Source organism: Argopecten irradians, unplaced genomic scaffold (assembly GCF_041381155.1).
Source record: "Argopecten irradians isolate NY unplaced genomic scaffold, Ai_NY scaffold_0304, whole genome shotgun sequence".
Classification (NCBI taxonomy): Eukaryota; Metazoa; Mollusca; class Bivalvia; order Pectinida; family Pectinidae; genus Argopecten; species Argopecten irradians.
Window position 1 is genome coordinate 15,456 of NW_027187771.1, and position 21,272 is coordinate 36,727.

The window sequence follows — 21,272 nt, forward strand, 5'->3', positions numbered from 1 at the left end:
ATGTGCTATCGGTCTGGCACTTGACCATATCGAAAAACACCGCATTGAAAAGGCAATCATCTGTTCCGACTCTCTTTCGGTTCTTCAGGCTTTGAAATCAAGAAACCCTAGAAACACATTAATCAAAAATCGTTTGATCCGAACATTTCGATTGTCTTCTAAAATTCAAATTACTTATCTCTGAATTTCAAGCAATGTGGGTATTAAGAGAAATGAAAAGGCCGATAAAGCAGCTAAGACTGCTCTTCGCCTAGCATAAACACATTTGAAACTACCTTACACCAACATCAAACCTTACATTCAGTCCGCCATTAAACACCATTGGCAACAAAGGTGGTCTACCGAAACAAACAATAAATTGTTTAAAATACAATCTACACTTCATCCTTATCTGTCCAGTCGAAGAGACCGCAGAGAGGAAGTTGTTCTCTCTCGGCTCCGAATTCAACACACATATTTTACACATCCCTATCTATTGAGAGGGGAGGATCCTCCTACATGTCATGCATGTGATTCTCCTCTCACAGTGGAGCATATAAACACATACGAGATAAGTACTATGATGTCTCCGACATGTACACTTTGTTTCATGCCGCCAGACATAATCGTATTTTCAATTATCTCAAAGAGATCGGCATTTTGACAACCTCTGAACGTTTTCTCATATCATCTTATATCCATATCAACGCAACACTCATCGTTTCGTCAACATTGTGCATGAGTTTTTCTCATGTGTTTTAGCCAAAACTATTTTATCCTATGTAACTCTTTTTATTAAATCAACATTTACAATTTTGTTTTAGTTTTTGCTTGCCTTTTTCTTCTGATCTTTTAGATACAGTCCTTGTTTATATTCTGGTACTAATGCCTGCCCTGTAGTTTGGCCCTAAATGACCTGAGTTGTCGATTGGCCGTAAAACTCAAACAAACAAGGAATGTTTTAAGGCGACCGCTGATAATCTCTAGATCGTGTTCACAAAGTCTTTATTTACTGGGCAATCTTCGAAGTTGTCAGTTATGCTCAAATATTGGTTCAATACATATTTATGCTAGATTTTTGGGTGGAGAAATAGTTCATTATCATAATTTCGAAAGTTTATCAAAAAATATTTCTCTGTGCTTTGTAAGTATGATTTTTTTAATGGAAACTATGGCTAGTTCAATCCGTAAAATCAAACTACTGAGGGACCATATGAATAACGTAGAGATCACGTAGCTCAATTCCTAGACTTTTTGGTTCAGCAAGACGTACTTCTTTGAACATTCTATTTTCGACCACAGGGATCTGGAAATTATCTTGAGTTTATATCAATATGGACTCACCAGAGTGAGAAATAGGCAATTTAAGACGTTTTAGGAGTCTAGATAAAGTATCGGTAAAAATCGTATTCAACATAGTACACGTAAAAGGTCTCATAAAACGGTTACAACCGTTCGAAGGAGCGATGATTTCATTTCAAAATAATCATTACACACCACCAGGCGTGTATACGTAGCCTAAGAATGCCTAGAACGAATATACGTACCCGGCCTACTATACCTTTCGGCCAGGTACGAATTTGTCCATATGTGTCGTAGTGGAGCAGTGCCTCCGAAAATCACTCGGGCATAATTTTTCATACTTTTTTGTAGGTTTCCGATTATTTTATGCGTATACATGCATTTACATATTATTTTTGTCCAAAACAAACATAACTACCATTTTTAATATCTACCGTACAGCCAATCTGATTAAAATACAGATCCTTATAATCACTCCGTTAAATATAGGATCTGAGAAAATCACATAGGGGGTCACGTCAAGATAACCTTTATATCACGTGGTATTCATACCCAATCCATTTTCTACACCTTGCCAATTGAAAACGATATTTCGTCCCACTATACATACACAATTTCATTTCGACAAATAATTCTGAGAGTTTTTTCAAACTATTTCGTCCTCTGAAATTCACTGTCAAAATTTTGCAAGTGGCAATTTGATTGGCTATTTTCAAAGGTCACCTGGACATGACCCCTAATGGGATTTTCTCAGATACTCTTATCAAACATAGTGATATTAAGGATCTGTATTTTAATCAGACTGCCGTACAGCTCACAAGACGTCAAATTCACCATATATGGACTTGCCGTATACATTCCCTTCAGAAAGACCTTCATATGTAATATGTAAAAAAATGCTTCGATGAGAATTTGGTTCAGTTTTATTGCCTAGTTGGTAAGCGATATAAAAAAAGTACGATAAAATGCAAACAAATGTTTTATAATTGCTTGCATAATCATTGATTTGCTCTATTAGCAGTAATATGCACCAATTGTATCTCTAAAGACGACACCATTTTCTGTCTTAAAGTCTTTTGAGCTACAATATTGCAGCTATAGAATGCCTTACAAGCACATCATGTTCATGTTCATTTGGGAATTACTTAAACTGATTACCTTTATACACAAAATTCATAACACGCAGGAGGACAAAATTTCTCTTTACCTGTATCGAACTATAATGTTACTAAAATAACGTTATTGAGTATCTAGATACTTCCCAACAGACCAATTGATGAGCAATCAATTTTGTTTAAAGGCCAACTACCTTTCCAAAACCAAAATTTGAAATTTCTTAAAAACAACAATAACAGACGGAAATATATGTTGATAGCCTATGATGAGGTTACAATACCAAATAATTGCATGACTCCCTACATAATCTATGTAAACAATAAAGATTAATTTCACCGTTTTGCCGTCTGGCGCAGTGATAGTCAATTAGGTGCAAGGCGGGAAGTTGAAGACGACCCCCCGTTATAAAAAATTATATTGAAATTATTTTAATTAAGTTGTTCATAAGGCGATGACAATTATAGTATTAACGGTAAGCTTATAACGTTTGCGAATCCATAAAATTATCAATCTCGTCTTACATTTCCATTTTAAAAATTATAAGACGTTTCGGAAAGGTAGTGGGCCTTCAAACGTTAGCGTTACTGTGGCATGTTATTTTTAGGAATCCAGATGTATTGAAATAATAAGATCTATATAAAATCAGTTTCCTACTAATATCATGGTCACGTTGAGGTTGATGTATACAGCATATGGACTTGTTTTTTCCTTTTTTAAAAGTTGGCATCAACTTCATATATGATTAATGTTGTGACGTCGACTCATAGCCGAATGCGCTTGAGAACTCCACTGTCCAAAAACCTCATCAGGTAATAATTAATCTGTATTTTAATACTAAATCCATACTAAATATCACATAGTCTGAAGTCTGAAGAAAAAAACAGAGATTGGCGCGAAAATTCGACGTAATCATGACATCACCATAGAAACGTCGATGTTGCGTATTGGTTTAGGAAAAAATATCGATTGGAAAAACAAAAGAATCGTACGTTTAAAAGTACTTTATGGTATCAAGTGGTCTGAAAAATAAATTATAAACATTGATGTAATTATATTTTAACTTCATAGGTTATGAAATAAATTTTGTTTACAAACTTTTGTGAGAATCCGCTACTTACACAGTTTTTCAACACAATTTCTTTCATACCCCTATGAAGTAAAAAAAACAGCAATATTTACATTTTAGCTCACCTGCCCGAAGGGCAAGTGAGCTTATGCTATGGTGCAGCGTCCGTCGTCTGGCCGTCCGTCCGTCCGGCGTCAACTTTTCCATTTAAACAACTTCTCCAAAACATGGAGACCTAGATCCCTGAAATTTGAGTTATAGCATGCCGGGATGAAGGGCTACCAAGTTTGTTCAAATGAATGACTTTGACCTTCATTCAAGGTCACAGGGGTCAAATAGGCTGAAATATCTTGTTAAGACTTCTGCTTCATAACCAAGAGGCCTAGGAACCTGATATTAGGCCTGTGACATACTGGGATAAAGGGCTACCAAGTTTGTTCAAAGTTCAAATAAATGACCTTGACCCTCATTCAAGGTCACAGGGGTCAAAAAGGCTAAAATCTTTAAACGACTTCTTCTTAATAACCAAACAGCCTAGGGACCTGATTTTGGGCCTGTGACATGTTGGGATGAAGGGCTACCAAGTTTGTTCAAATGTATGACCTTGACCTTCATTCAAGGTCACAGGGGTCAAAAGCGCTAAAATCTTTAAACGACTTCTTCTTGATAACCAAACAGCCTAGGGACCTTATATTGGGCCTGTGACATGCTGGGATGAAGGGCTACCAAGTTTGTTCAAATGAATGACCTTGACTTTCATTGAAGGTCACATGGTCAAATAGGCTTAAATCTTTAAACGACTTCTTCTAGATAACCAAACAGCCTAGGGACCTGATATTGGGCCTGTGACATGCTGGGATGAAGGGCTACCAAGTTTGTTCAAATGAATGACCTTGACCTTCATTCAAGGTCACAAGGGTCAAATAGGCTTAAATCTTTAAACGACTTCTTGATAACCAAGAGGCATAGAGACCTGATATTGGGCCTGTGACATGTTGGGATGAAGGGCTACTAAGTTTGTTCAAGTGAATGACCCTGACCTTCATTCAAGGTCACAGGGGTCAAAAAGACTAAAATCTTTAACCGACTTCTTCTTAATAACCAAACAGCCTAGTGACCTGATATTGGGCCTGTGGCATGCTGGAATTAAGGGCTACCAAGTTTGTTCAAATGAATGACCTTGACCTTCATTCAAGGTCACAGGGGTCAAAAAGGCTAAAATCTTTGAACGACTTCTTCTTAATAACCAAGAGGCCTAGGGACCAGATATTGGGCCTGTGACATGCTGGGATCAAGGACTACCAAGTCTGTTCAAATGAATGACCTTGACTTTCATTCAAGGTCACAGGGGTCACTTAGGCTTAAATCTTTAAACGACTTCTTCCTGATAACCAAGAGGCCTAGAGACCTGATATTGAGCCTGTGACATGTTGGGATGAAGAGCTACTAAGTTTGTTCAAATGAATGACCTTGACCTTCATTCAAGGTCACAGGGGTCAAATTGGCTAAAATCTTTAAAGACTTCTCTTTCTTAATAATCAAACAGCCTAGGGACCTGATATTGGGCCTGTGGCATGCTGGGATCAAGGGCTACCAAGTTTTGTTCAAATGAATGACCTTGACGCGCTACCAAGTTTGTTCAAATGAATGACCTTCACGCGCTACCAAGTTTGTTCAAGTGAATGACCTTGACTTTCATTCAAGGTCACAGGGGTCAAAAAGGCTAAAATCTTTAAACGACTTCTTCTTAATATCCAAACAGCCTAGAGACTTGATATTTGGCATGTAACATGCTTTGATAAAGGGCTACCAAGTTTGTTAAAAAGAATGACCTTGACCTACATTCAAGGTCACAGGGGTCAAATAGGCTAAAATCTTTAAAAGACCTCTTTTTAATAACCAAGAGGCAAAGGGGCCTCTAATGTGCTTAGGGATGATATACTTACTCTATTTGTTAAGTATGAACCACGCATGATTACCAGATTGCAGGTGAGCGATTCGGGCCCATTGGACCCTTGTTTTACTTCTTACCTGATTAGGGACATTTGTTTAGGTTAAAAAGTGTTATGTTAACCTGGTAGAATAGAAAATAATGACCTAAGCTTAAGTATTCCACCTCAATCATAATGTAAACAATTCAGGGTGGTATAACACCAAAAATGAACTATTTTTCTAAATTAAGGCATTTTTGTTGTAGATAATTTTCTTATTTCTACCAAAATTGTATGCTAACCATGGTACGTATAATGTATACCAAGCGTTCAATTTAATTTTATACAAAGTGTATATCAAAAGCAAATGGATGAAAGTAATTTTAATCTCAACAAAGATAATTCATATTCATTACATGTTTTGGGAGGTGTTTTTGTAATGGCTGACAACTGAACACAGTGCCGTTAATAAGACGATAGCAGTACCACAAATGAACGTGTTTTGAACATGTTACAAAATCACAATTGGTAACAGAATACCTGAACAAGGAAGTTATATATACAGCGAACAAACCGCGGACTTGACCAGACAGTATAGTGAAGTGGATAGTGGGGCATGCAGATAGTTTTCGACGAACCTCATTTTATCTAAGAAACGTCGATAATTTCGGGACGACATGTGGTAGATGTACTATAGATAGACGGAGATAAAATTGGGGTAAGTTGGAGAATTAAATTATAAACAATGATACCGGTGTATAAGTATGACAGGGCAAAATTGATATGAAATAAGTCTGACTTTGAAGTCATTCACAATAATCTCCTGAACAGATTTGTTTCGTTTAAAATATATTGTCTTGTGTAAAAAAATAATTGTGTTCATCAGCTCAAGTTACATTAAATTTGAAATTGAAAATAACTAATTTGATGTGGTGAGGTCTACAGTAGAATCCTATGTTTGCCACACTACCCCGATTAAAGATGCTCCACCGCTGACAAATGGTATTATTCCACTATCTAAAACAGGAGCAGATGATTTAGTATGTTTCTTCGGTTACAAAAGTTACTTACTTTACACCATTACCACCAGTGAAAAGTTTGAGCTTCTAATTTTAATTCAAATTAAAAATATGAAAAATAATTAATTGCATCCCGAAAACAATCCGTGGCACTATATCCTATATGGAATGAAATACTGATTGCACATGCACCAAAGGCAAAATAAATTATTTTATATTATTTTTTGTGTTAATTAGACATATATATACATAATATACACCAATTATTGTTCAAATGATGAATATAATGTATGCTCTGTCAGTGGTGGAGTATCTTTAATTGTATCGAGGAGCGTATTAGATATGCCATCATTTTATATCAACAATTCATTGTAGAAAAAGAACATTTATATCATTTGTCGTTGTTTTTTGCATTACCGTATTTTGAATATAGTATATATAAAGTCCAAGGTTAACGATTTGAATTTGTATACCAGCGCGTGAGTATTCGGGCTGTATAAATAATGACATTTAAACACTGTATTCACCAGTGGCACAGTGAACGGGGTTGCCAACACATAATTACCGTGAACCATTCAACGTGTTTTTCTTTCAAATGCACAACCATTGTAACCGGAGAACTGCGTGCGGTATTCGGTGAAATACTTACCTTCTCACCATGTATTTGATAAAAAAGTATGGCAGTTACGTGTCAAGGTAAAAACATAAAACATATCCAGCCAATCTGTGTGATCGCAAATTTATCAATTTGATTTTTGTCTTTGACTAAAACTTTCTTAAAGAATTTTAAATACAGTAACCCTGTAACTCTATCCCGCATTGGAAGAATGCCCCCATTCGTCGAACTGGTGCACAGCCCTTGAATGTTTTACCTGTGAAACACACGTCTGTACCGATCGAGAGTATATATGTAGATCATGGTGTAGTGTCAAGGGTAATTAACGCATTAATGGTAACAATCCCAATCTGTATTACACTCAGACACACATTGTGTATAACAAGAGGACATGCTTTTATAATTCAATTTTAAGGCCAGGCAGGCAATCTTAAATGCATTATTGCTATGAAGACTCATAACTCAATATGTATTTTACAAAAAGTATGGCACTAATCTGTCAATATCATAGCAAATTTATCAATTTATTTTTGTCTGGGTGAAACGTTTTAACTTACATACAGTATACAGTATAATCCCTGTAACTCGAACACTCATTCTACGAATACCCCCATTCGACAAACTGATCGCATGGTGCCGACCATACCCTTTAATAATTTAGAAAATCACCCGGACACAATTTTCGATACTTTTTGTAGGTTTTCAATTATTTAATGAGTATGCATGAATTTATATTATTATTTTTTTTCCATTTTTCCAAAACAAACTTAAATAATGATGTTCATAATCATTACTTTGCTCCATTAGCAGTAATAGTCTCCAATTGTAGCTCTAAAGACGACACCATTATCTGTCTAAAAGTCAATATCGCAGCAATCATCAACATGACCTAATTTAAGCACATGATCTACATGTAGCCATTGCGACCCTGGGATGTAATTATTTTAAGCGGGTCATGTCAAGATCCACATGCAGTACTCAACATCAATCGCAAGCTATTAAATCATTGAATATTTTTGTTTGTCAGATATAGATCATTCTTTTGTGGGCGCTAGGATCCCACTGGGATCTCTTTTAAAATCATCTGTTCAAGGGATAGGATGACCCATAGTCATCATAATGTTTCATCCGTCGTCGTGCGTCGTCCGCCAAGCGTAAGCGTTTCAGATGTTGAAATTCTTCTCCGGTTCTAACATTGCCATTTGGCTGACATGGCCCGGATCAAGTGTTGTTACTTTTCGGGTTGATTCGAATTCAAGATTGCCACCACAGCCGCCTTCTTGAAAACACATTTTCAAATTCTTCTCAAATTCTAATGTGCGATATAGCCGACACGTACCTTAACTGATCCTGTCATGATCCCGATCAAGTGTTATTTCTTTTCGTGTTGATCAGAAATGCGAGATTGCAGACACAGATGCAAGCATGAAAACACATTTGAACATAGTTCAGCCAGTGTGATTAGGCTGAAAATTGCCTGAAGTGATCCTGACATGGTCATCACTAATTATTATTATTTTTTTATTGTCTCCAACTTCACGAAGGCCACCATGACATCATATATAATTAATTCCCCATACGACTGTTGCCTACATTGTCAGATGACCGTTACGGGCCTTGTACCTCTTGTTGATTAATAGAATAGTGTGGTCAGATATCATAATTACTAATATCTTCATATCTCCACATTAAGGATGTACAACTCTGAGAAGTCAAAATTTTCTTGTATTAAACTTTTTTTCTCATATAGATTTTTGGAAAAAGGAGTTCATACCATAAAAGAAAATGGAAGAAAAAACATATATCCGTGTGCTTGTTTTTGAGCTTTTGTCACTCAAAGACACCTAGTTGACAAATATTGGATTTTATGGGAATTTTGTCGTTTTGACCATATAAAATAGAGATTAAAGCCATAATTTCCTAATGAGATGTTTGATATGTATGAATGTTTGTAGAATTCATTTTCTAGTAGTCTTCTTTAAAAATATACCAGTTTTGATCAATTAGACTAATATTTTTTCTCAGAATAACAACATATGCTATCCCTACCCCTTAATTTTGAGCTACAAAATGCACTCTTTTCAGCCATTTTTGCCAAATTTAACACTTTATAGAAAAAGTTCTGGTATTAAACTTTTGTTATTATTTTGCATATCAATAGGGAAACGGTTGTTCTTTCTAAATCAGGAAGAAAAATTGGGGGTCCGTGTGCTTACTTTTTTGCCCCATTTGAATTTTTGTTATTTTTCAGTATTTTAGAGTAAAACAGAAAAGTGCCCAAATTACCATTAAGTGTAAAAATAAAGTCACAAAAGTGTATCGTTTCACATATTAATGCTCAATATTTCAATTACTACGAAGCTAGTAACGATTTGCAGCAAAAATTAGCTAAATACAGCAAAAAATGCTGGCGCAGTGATGATTTAAGTAAAAACAATTTCAGTAAAAAATGGTAAAACTAAGGCTCTACTTGAAGCGAAAAAAGACGCAATATCAAAATGGCCGCCAAATGGGCCATTTCTTAAAATCCCTGTATAAAAAAATCTACTAAAAATAGATATGTAATTTTTTGACAAAATTTGCATTTGGCAACTTGCAACAGATACTGATAAATTATATTTGAAAATCTCATAACTTCTTTGATCTATGTTGAAACGAGACTTCAACGGGACTGAAACCTCAGAAGAATACATCCTTAAAGATGCTTCACCACCGGCAGAGCATCATTTGAACAATAATTCGTGTAAAATCGCATGTATATATTTCTGATTAAGACAAAAATAATATCAAATATTTTTGTTGCTTTTGGTGCATGCGCAATGAGTACTTCATGACAAATAGGACAGAGTGTCACGGATTTTTTCGGGACGTAAGTATTTTTAATAGTATGATCTAAGTAAAATTAGAAGCTCAAACAGTTCGATGTTTTTGATAGAGAAAATACCATTTGCCAACGGTGGAGCATCTTTAAATACATATTCTTGTGTTGTCAAAAGTGTCTTAATTCAATATTGATAAAGCTTATAAATGTACCATTGTCTTGAAATATAATTCCAACATACACAACATATTATGAGAAAACAAGAGGCCAATGGGCCTTAGCGGTCACCTGAGTTCGGATACAGAATGAAACAAAGACACAAAAACACTATCTATTGGCCCACAAGGCCCTTGAAACCAGTCAGTGATTTTATAACTGACTTTTCAATCTATGAAGAGTATCTGGTTCCATCAAATCTGTGAATTCAGAAGATTTTTTTCTCTCTTATTTTAGTCATTTTGACCCCTTTTGGCCCCGCCCATCTACCCCTGGAGGTTGGCCAGGACCAACATGGATATGATGCTAAAATGCTATCACAGGGTAATAATTCTAACAAAGTTTGACCTATTGAAAATTAAGCAAATAATGCTCATAAATGTATTTTTCCAATATCAATTAAAATAGATTTGACCCCTAATCAGGGGAAAGTCTGAGATGCCAGGGCCATGAAATTTACAATTTTTGTAAAGGGCCTTAAAAAGACCTTCCAATCTATTAAGAGTATTTGGATCCATCAAATTTGTAAATTCAGAAGGAGACTTTTGAAATTTTAGCCATTTTGACTAATTTTGGCCCCACCCTCTGGCCCCTGGGGGTCGGCCAGAACCAATATGGATATGATGTTAAAATACTATCTCAGGCTAATAATTCTAACAAAGTTTGACTCATTTCCTATTACACATGACCAAATAATGCTCAAAAATATGTTTTCCCTATATAAACTATAGTAAACTTGACCCCCCTCCCCAGGGGGGAACGTGAGACCCCAGGGTCATATAATTCACAATTTTTGTAAAGGACCTCAAGACCTTTTAAATCCATGAAGAGTATTTGATACTACCATTTCTGGAATTTCAGAAGATTTTTGAAGTTTTAGCCTATTTGACCCCTTTTGGCCCCACCTCTCAGTCGTGGAAAAATTGTTAATAGGATTCAATGGCCTTCTCATACTGATAATTCTGACAACATTTGACTTATTTCCTATTACAAATGACCAAATAATGCTCAAAAATGTCTCTTCCCTGTATAAACTATAGTAAACTTGACCCCCTCCCCAGGGGGGAACGCAAGACCCACGGGTCATATAATTCACAATTTTTGTAAAGGACCTCAAAAACTTTTAATCTATGAAGAGTATTTGATTCTACCATTTCTGGAATTTAAGAAGAAGATTTTTGAAGTTTTAGCCTTTTTGACCCCACAATGATATGCTCCCAACCCTCAGGCCCCTGGGGGGCTGGGAGCATATAATTCACAATTGTAGTTGACCTTTGGCTGTGGAAGGTTTCTGCAAAATTTCAACAAATTTGGTTCAGTAGTTTTGGAGAAGAAGTCGAAAAAGTAAATTGTTTATCGCCATACGACGGACGACGGACAAAAGGCGATTAGAATAGGTCACTTGAGACTTCGTCTCAGGTGACCTAAAAAGCAGTTTTAAAGACGAAAATACACATTTATTAATTTAAATGTTTCTATTATACTAAATTCATGATTTCATTATCTTTTTTCCTACCTTAGATCATAGACAGTGTTGTATTAAATAAAACAATAATAAGGAATTAATATTTCCTTAGTCAATCATTTTTAAATGTAACTGATGCATTTTATCTTTATTTTTTCTAAAGAATACACTTCACACTTTCGATTTTATGGATAATATCAGGTTATGTCGTCTCGCCGTAATTGTGTGTAAAAAGTGGCTGCTTCTGTCTTAAAGCTTACATGATTGTGTAGTACCTCAGTTACACTTCAAATTAGGAATTACCTATGCGAAAAAAAATTATAACATGAATACGCCAGTATCTCCTGGAATAGAGGACCTCATCACATTAGAGCTAAAGTTAGTAAATATGTTCCCAAGTAAATTATATTTTTTTTTTGTTTTTGTTTATAGGCGTGGCAGCTGCTTGTCTGCATGAAGTCATATCGGTATAAATATCACTCCTAGACACATACAAGTGATTTATATGTACGAAGTGACAAGATATTATGAAGTGTATAAAACATCCCGATTCTCCTGTAACAGCGGTGTGTGTCACATGTGGTACCACTCTAGTCTGTGTTGAATGTGTCACAGACGAACTTCACAGTGGTCATGTATTCAGGAAACCAAATAAGGTAGCAGCCGACATTAAAACACAACTTAAGCCAAAGATCGCGGACAACCGTAAACTTGTAGTAAGTTTGGAATCTGGTGTAAGTCAAATGCAAAAGCTTAAATCAAAACAAGAAAACGAACAAAAGGAAAGAGTTAAATTAGTCAACAAACAGAGGGAAATGCTACTCCAGGCTGTTAACAAGACGGCTGACAACATTATATCGGAGTTTGAGGCAAAAACCAAAGGTAACTGTGCTACGTTGGAAAAGGCGATCGACGACATTCCCGCAAAAATAGAAAAAGTGAGACAACATGAGAAGGATCTTAAGCGTATAATTGGCGAAAAAGACAACGTGGTGGTGGTGGTGGATTCACAAAAACTTGAAGACCTGGATGGTTACCGGAATCCACTTCCTGAATTAGACACTATCGAGTATACCCCGGGGAAAGTGAATACAGTTCAGCTCCAGAACATGTTTAGAATTACCGAGGTTGACGGATCAATATCATTAAAAAGAGCCGAGTCGGTGACAAGTATGTCTCAGTCAGCTCACAAAGGTTCAGATTTCGTCGGTAGTCTCATCCGCCAGGGAAGAAAACTCTTCTTGGATTCGGTTTTCCAGCATTCGAAATCGGATAAACCAACCACAATGTGTCTAGGAGCAGGAGGGAAAGCATGGATACGGTGCATACAAGAGAGGAGGATTAATCTTACAGATAGACGTGGTCGTATAGAGAAAACGGTGAATTTCGACTCGCCTATTTTCAGTATGAATACCGTAGATGACGATTCGGTATTGGTGTGTGATCTCAGAAAGGACATCAAGCGTGTCAACCAGTCCAATGGCAAGGTCACATCTCTCTTCTCAACAGGAAGGCTGTACCCTATGGATGCTTGTCCGGCGCCTGATGGAGATATCTATGTCACACTCGTTGATAAGGTTGATTTCAACGCTAACATCCACAGCGAGAGAGTACTAATACGATACTCTCCTCGGGGACAAGAGAAGTCAAGGACACGTCAAGGTAGGCCAGGTGAGGCCCTGCTGATCTGGCCGGGGAGGGTGAGAGTCAGCGGTACAGGGGACATCGGTGTATTAAATCAAACAGATGGTCAAAACAGTCACCTGATTCTACTTAATAAAGACCTAACTTTAAGGTTACAATACCTAGATAATGGCAAAGTGGTATCAGGAAATGCCGAAATGTACAAGCAGTATGGAAACCATTTCTTGAGTGATTTCAACTTTGATGCAGTAGGTAATATCATTATCTGTGAGGTACATAGTAGCTCTGTCCAACTGCTGTCTAAAGATTGTGTCCCCATGACAACTGTTCTGCCAGCTCCCAAATCGCCACCCTGGTGCATGTGTATGAACGAAGACGAGATCTGGCTAGGCTGCCATGATGGAACTGTGAAGATTTACAAGGTATGTTACATCATATGGCTATTCCTCTATGTAATTATCATCATTTTATCTAAAGAGCGGTTATTCAAATGGCGTGTATGTTGTGCAAATAAATACTAAATTGGACTGTCAAATGTGTTAACAAATACAGCACGGATCTAAAATGAGTGAAATAACGAGCATAAGATGACTGTAAACCTTTGGTAATTGCAAACGTAGAAACATAAAGACACACATACCCAGTCAGCAATATTTTGTTAATAAACATATTATTATCTCGCTAAAACATTCTAGGACAAAAAAGGATGTCTAGTCCCATATGGGGGCTAAATTTACAATAATCTGTATAATGCAAATACGATGTAGATACAAATCGAAAACGATTGTCATGCCATGTTGGTAAGGACATAGCTAATGTCACATTAACGTATATCAACAAATTGAGACAAAGGTTACGGATTTATTAATTTAACGTACTGTAGAACATAACCAATTATTGATATATTATATCGTAGCAAGAATAAAACCGGACACAATACGTATGTATTTTTTCATCATATTGGCAATCAATTATTCCTCGGCACGTCTCCGTAAAATTACACTCAATACCATCACGTGGATGTTCTTTTTACAATCAAAAGCACATGTATATAATCTGCTGGAAATGATTTTAAATGAGTGATCTATTGCATGCCTATATATAACTTTTTGACTAGTAGCGTTTTAAAAAATTACCAAAATATTCCCTATTGGGCCCCTCCCCTCAGGCCCCAGGGGGGGGATCAGAGTCACTATTTATACAAAATCTGTTCCCCTTTCCCTAAGAATGTTTCTGGCCAAATTTGGTCAAAATCCAATCAGAACCTTATGAAAAGTAGCATTTTGAAAGAATTTTCCTCTATTTCCCCTATTAGGCCCCTCAGGCCCTAGGGGGGGGGGGGGCAAATATGCTATCCAATACATAGGTTCAGAGACAAAGTAATTTATATGAAAGTAGTAGCCTAATTGACCTTTTTGACTTCGCATCTATTGCCGTCTAAGGCCCCCGGGGTCAGCCCTACAATATCAAATCCCAACCGTATAAGGAGGCTACCATTGCATTATAAGTGCTCTTCCATTCTTAGTTGCAGAGAAGAAGTCGTTTATATGGAAATAGCTAAATTAACCCCTTTTGACCCCACCCTTGAGGCCCCCGGGGGGTCAGACTCATCATTTGCAAAATTTTGAATCCAAACCATATAAGGATGTAACCATTGCATTATGAGCGTAATCCCATGTTAAGTTGCAGAGAAAAAGTCATTTATATGGAAATTGACCACTTTTGACCCCGCCCCTCAGGCCCCCGGGGGTCAGCCCTATCATTTGCAAAATTTTGAATCCCCACCCTATAAGGAGGCTACCATTGCATTATGGGTGCTATACCATGCTTAGTTTCAGAGAAGAAGTCGTTTATATGAAAATAGCCAAATTGGCCCCTTTTGACCCCGCCCCTCAGGCTCCCGGGGGGTCAGCCCCATCATTTGTACAATTTTGAATCCCCACCCTATAAGGATGCTACCATTGCATTATGGGTGCTATCCCATGCTTGGTTTCAGAGAAGAAGTCGTTTATATGGAAATAGCCAAATTGACCCCTTTTGACCCCGCCCCTCAGGCCCCCTGGGGGTCAGCCCCATCATTTGTACAATTTTGAATCCCCACCCTATAACGATACTACCATAGCATTATGAGTGCTATCTCTTGCTTAGTTTCAGAGAAGAAGTCGTTTTTATGGAAATAGCCAAATTGACCCCATTTGACCCCGCCCCTCAGGCCCCCGGGGGGTCAGCCCCATCATTTGTACAATTTTGAATCCCCACCCTATAAGGATGCTACCATTGCATTATGGGTGCTATCCTATGCTTGGTTTCAGAGAAGAAGTCGTTTATATGGAAATAGCCAAATTGACCCCTTTTGACCCCGCCCCTCAGGCCCCCTGGGGGTCAGCCCCATCATTTGTACAATTTTGAATCCCCACCCTATAACGATACTACCATAGCATTATGAGTGCTATCTCTTGCTTAGTTTCAGAGAAGAAGTCGTTTTATAGAAATAGCCAAATTGACCCCATTTGACCCCGCCCCTCAGGCCCCCGGGGGGTCAGCCCCATCATTTGTACAATTTTGAATCCCCACCCTATAAGGATGCTACCATTGCATTATGGGTGCTATCCTATGCTTGGTTTCAGAGAAGAAGTCGTTTATATGGAAATAGCCAAATTGACCCCTTTTGGCCCCGCCCCTCAGGCCCCCGGGGGATCAGCCCCATCATTTGTACAATTTTCAGTTAGTAGCCCATAAGGATGCTACCAGTCAAATTTTGTTGAAATCCGACCAGTGGTTATGGAGAAGAAGTCGATTGTTGACGACGACGGACGCCGGACGCCGGACGACGGACGCAGGACGCTGCGGTATCCCATAAGCTCACCTCGGTCCTTCAGACCAGGTGAGCTAAAAAGGTGACCCTGTCCCTGCCAGTTGTCTCAAAATTAGGGGTTAATGTTTTACGGGACGTTAATGAATATGTCCAACAGGAGATAGAATCACATATATGCAGATGTTATAAACTTTTTATTGGATACTTCTACGATACTTCAGGTGTGTTGGACCATAATTATGGAAAGTGCATATGAAATAGTTTATCAAACTCAGTGTAGCATATCGATTTTGGCAACTTTGTGATGTTTAAGTAGCAAATTAGTTTTAATACACCTACGAAGTGATATATATGCATGCAAACAATATCACTAGTTTTTGTTTGTTTGTTTGTTTGAGTGTTACGGCCCATCGACAACTAAGGTCATTTAGGGCCAAACTACAGGGCAGGCATTAGTACCAGGATATAAACAAGGACAGTATCTAAAAGATCAGGATAAGAAAAAGGCAAGCAAAAACTAAAACAAAAGTGTAAATGTTGATTTAATAAAAAGAAGTACATAGGATAAAATAGTTTTGGCTAAAACACATGAGAAAACTCATGCAAAATGATGACGAAACGATGAGTGTTGTGTTGATATGAATATAAGATGAGATGAGAAAACGTTCAAATCTTGTTAAAAATGCCGATCTCTTTGAGATAATTGAAATATGACTATGTCTCACGGCATGAAACAAAGTGTACATGTCGGAGACATCATAGTACTTATCTCGTATGTGTTTAAAATCAATACAATGCAATAAAACATGCTCCACTGTGAGAGGAGAATCACATGCATGGCATGTAGGAGGATCCTCCCCTCTCAATAGATAGGACCGAAAGTAGAGTTGGAACAGATGATTGCCTTTTCAATGCGGTGTTCTTCGATATGGTCAAGCGCCAGACCGATAGCACATGCTTCCGCAGAGAAAATGGAGGCAACATCCGGGAGTCGGATAGAGGAGCAGTGATTAGATGTACAGCATGTTGCCGCAACATTATCACCATCTTTTGATCCGTCAGTTTAGATCTGAACATGGTCAGAGAAAGCCCTAATGCACTCCCGAAAGGAGGATTTGTGTTCTTCTGTAATACACTGGATTTTGCCCTCTCATGTAGAGATAAATTGATATCAGGTGTTTGAATGAGCCATGATGGTACATCCGGTACGGTGTACTCTTCAATGGTGTCGAAATTTATATTTAGTTCCAGCAAATATTTAGAAATTCTGATGCCAAATGTTGGTACGAGATTCTGATTTTGTGTAAATATGTTTTGATGTTGTGGATTGAAACAAGGTTAAATGCGGGATATTTGGGGTTGGATTTCAGTTGAGCAGCATACTGTAAGGATAATTTCTTTCGTCGATCGTCTAGATATGGCTCGAAAGCTCCAAGTGCGAGACGCAGTCCCTGATTCTGTATCGGGTCAAACATCTGTAGATAGGAGCTGCGAGACGATCCATAGACATTAGAGCCGTAGTCAAGTTTTGATCTAATAAGTGTCCGATAGATACGTAGAAGCATTTCACGGTCTGCACCCCAATCAGAATGGGAAAGAACTCGTAGAATATTCAGCGCCTTCGAGCACTTATCCTTCAGATGTTTGATATATGGAACAAAGGACAGTTTCGAATCGAATATTAGTCCAAGAAATTTAGTTTGTTCAACTACTGGAATTTTAATTCCATTGAGTGTGAGGTCAGGATCATTGTGTGGTTTTCGTTTTTGACAGAAGTGCATACAGACAGTTTTTGATCTTGAAACTCTAAAGCCTTTTTCGTCAGCCCAATTTTGTAATTTGCCTAAACATTGTTGTAGTTGTCGTTCTATAGTGTGCATGTTTTTGATCTGTAACAGATCAAGAAATCATCCACAAATAGAGACCCTTCCGTAGATTGGCCAAGACATTTAGTTATGCTGTTAATTTTTAATCCAAAAAGTGTGACGGACAGGATACCACCCTGGGGAACGCCCATCTCCTGTGTTTCTGTTTCTGAATAAGTTGAACCCGTTCGAACTTTGAAATGCCTGTCAGATATAAAGTTTGAAATAAACTTTGGCAAATTACCACGTATACCGATATCATGGAGATCGTTCATGATTCCATATCGCCAAGTTTTGTCGTATGCCTTTACAAGGTCAAAGAATACGGCCAGATGTTCTTTCTTGGCAAATGCTTCTCGTGTAAATGTTTCTAGTCTAACTAAGTGGTCTACCGTTCCCCTGCGGTTTCTAAAGCCGCTTTGCAAAGGACTTAAAATATTGTTTGATTCCAGGAACCAAACTAATCTAGTATTTATCATACGTTCTTGAGTTTTACAAATACAACTCGTCAATGAAATAGGACGATAGTTATTGGCATCAGTAGCATCTTTCCCGGGCTTCGGAAGGGGTATAATAGTAGATTCCTTCCAAGACTCGGGAATTTTGCCAGAAGAGTAAACTTTAAATATAGTTAAAAGAAATTTTAGTGAAGAGTCTGGTAATTGTTTAAAAAACATATATGGAATTTCATCTGGTCCAGCTGCCGAGTCCTTTGATTTCTCAAGGGACTCGAGCAATTCTGGTATCACGAAAGGCCTATTGTAACTTTCATGATGGTGTTGCTATTCTTTTCTTACTGATTTTACCAATCATTTCCCAAACTTTCTTCGAAGATGTATTGGAATTAATTTTTGAGACGTACTCTTTCCAAGTACTTTTCTTGTCGGATTTGATAGACTTTCGAGCTTTTGCTCTCCATATTTTAAAATTGTTATAGTTTGAGACGGTTAGCGAAGCCAAGTACCGCCTCAGATCGGAATTTCAACACCACCTGATGCTCGGCCACCTGTTGTTGGAGTTTTTGTGTATAGTGTTAATTGTCTGAGATTGATGGTGTTTCAGCATTATTTCTTGAAGGCAGAAGATGGATGGGTTCTTTGTTTGTATAAGATGCTTTAATTCTTCTATGTTCGCTTTTAAATCCGCGTATGTTCCATTGTATGATAGTATTTGTCTCTATTGTTCCCTGAGGATAGTTTGTCGGACCGATATGACTACTTGAAGTAGGTTGTTTGGTGACGATAAATGTGTTGTCACCAAACTCGCTGTCGTCCGATAGAACATCATAGATGTTACATCCAAGGATAGGGTCACCTGATCCCTTACTGGGTTTGTTGTTACTAGTTTAAACTATGGTTCAAATCTTGCAGTATATATACTTTAAAACGAATGTTTATTTTTATTATTCCAGTGACAGAGTATTTTGTTGTTTTATCTATTTCAGTATGAGTGACATAATATAGATAAAGCAACAGGAGAGAAGACCGAGTGTTTTGAAATCACTTTTGGGATGTACAAAGACGTTTTATTTTGATACCACAGGACGGGATTCTGCTACGTTTAAGGACACCGTGTAATACTGTCTCTTAAATAAATGTAAAAAATCGATTTTGAAGAAATTTGATTAATTGATTGTTGATAGTTTTTACTTTAGACAAAGTGTTGACCCTTTAACTTGTTATATCTGGGGAAACCGTAGATGCCCAAAAAGTCTGCGAATAAATTTAGGCAGTTCGCTTTCTTAGATCACAAGTGACCTTACGCTGATTCAGTGGTGAGGCGTCCGTCATCAGGCCCTCCATCCGGCGTCAACTTTCCTCCCCAAGAGACGGATACCTAGATTCATGAAAGTTGACCTACACCATGCTTGGGCTACCACGTTTATTTAGATAAATGAATTTGACCTTCATTCACGTGTATCAAATAGGCTAAAACCTTACACGACTTCCTGTTAATAACCTTAAGGTCTAGAGACATGTTGCATGCATGGATAAATGGCTACAAAATGTGATAAAATAAACTGAAATCTTGAAATTTCTTACAGTAAAGAGGGGGTAAACTTATTATGTTATTATGCATACGACATGCTGGGGTGAAGGACTGCCAAATTGTGTTGAAATTGTTCATTCAATGCCAGATGGGTCAAATAGGTTAAGCTATTGAAACGACTTTCATAAATTAGATGCCAAACGACCTGATATTGGGCCTATATCATGATGGATGAAGAGCTGCTATGTCTTTTTTTTAAATGAATGACTGTTAACTTCATGGATATCGCATGGGTCAAATTGGCTAAAAATTTTAAAGAACATTTTCTCGGTGATTAGAAGTTCTTGAGACTTGATATTGCCCGGGTCATACATAACAAAAATACTATTGACTCTTCTATGTCTTGAAGTTATATGTGCCTATTTTCATACTGACGAATCAAGATGAGTTTTTAACATGTTACATGTATTCATTACCAAAAGTAACCATAATTTTGAGAATTACACTACTTTCAATCCATAGGTGTTTATTTCACAAGCACCTATTAGAGTTGAAAATGGTTTTTGGCAGTACTGCCAAACATCATGATACTTACATCTATAGTGAATTGAAATGAGTACATACGGTCAGACCATGAAGCCAAATTGTTGTCCACAATTTCATTTCACATTTTACAGTGTTATTAGTAATTGTAAAGTGATTTCTGCAGGTATGTTTCCATCTAAACATGCATAACGCATAAAATACAACAACTTTACAGTATATAATGTGTGTTGTAGCTAATATTTATAAGGCATCTGAAGTCATTTTCACAGCTTAATTCATCAAATCTTGTGGTTTTCAATAGATTAATGAAGAAAAAATAGCATGTCAAAATTTTTGCACAGTTACGGCACATATAACTTTAAACACGCACCATGCTTATCAGATCGCCGGTGAGCGATTTGGGTCCGTTGGGCTCTGTTTTACGTGCGTTTTGATTAAACAAACATCATATTAACAGCCAAAGCATACCATGTATGCGGCGTGGTATGTGTGTAAAGTGCGTGTTTTGGGAGACTGCGGTATATTCGTGTTAGGTCTTGTATTTAAAGTAATCATTGCTGATTGTTTAGTTCTATCTGTTATGTATGACACTAAATACACGTAGTTATTAAATAAGGGAGATAATTCATATAGCTATATTGTCAATACATCCTATAAAGTTCATATAATTAATTTAAGTTATATAACTTTCTAGAATATTATCATGTATAAACAAATATGTTTGTAAACATGTTGATTATAAGTATGGATCTAGCATGATCTATTTCCAGAACGTTCTGTGTATTTATTTGTTAACTGGTTTTAGTTAGATATTTCTAGAAGTAGAAGTTTCTCCAATATTCTTGAATTAGGGTTTAGCTATATATACTCCAGCTGTCTAGT

The 21,272-nt window shown here is 37.2% G+C and overlaps 1 protein-coding gene across 1 annotated transcript; it reads left to right on the forward strand.

Annotated features, from left to right (window-relative positions):
• The first annotated feature begins 11,999 nt into the window (after positions 1 to 11,999).
• Positions 12,000 to 21,036, forward strand: LOC138312400 (uncharacterized). Its single transcript, XM_069253289.1, has 2 exons — positions 12,000 to 13,597; positions 19,300 to 21,036. The coding sequence occupies exons 1-2, from the start codon at positions 12,059 to 12,061 to the stop codon at positions 19,306 to 19,308; spliced, it is 1,548 nt and encodes a 515-aa protein (XP_069109390.1). The 5' UTR covers positions 12,000 to 12,058; the 3' UTR covers positions 19,309 to 21,036.
• Positions 21,037 to 21,272: the final 236 nt, after the last annotated feature.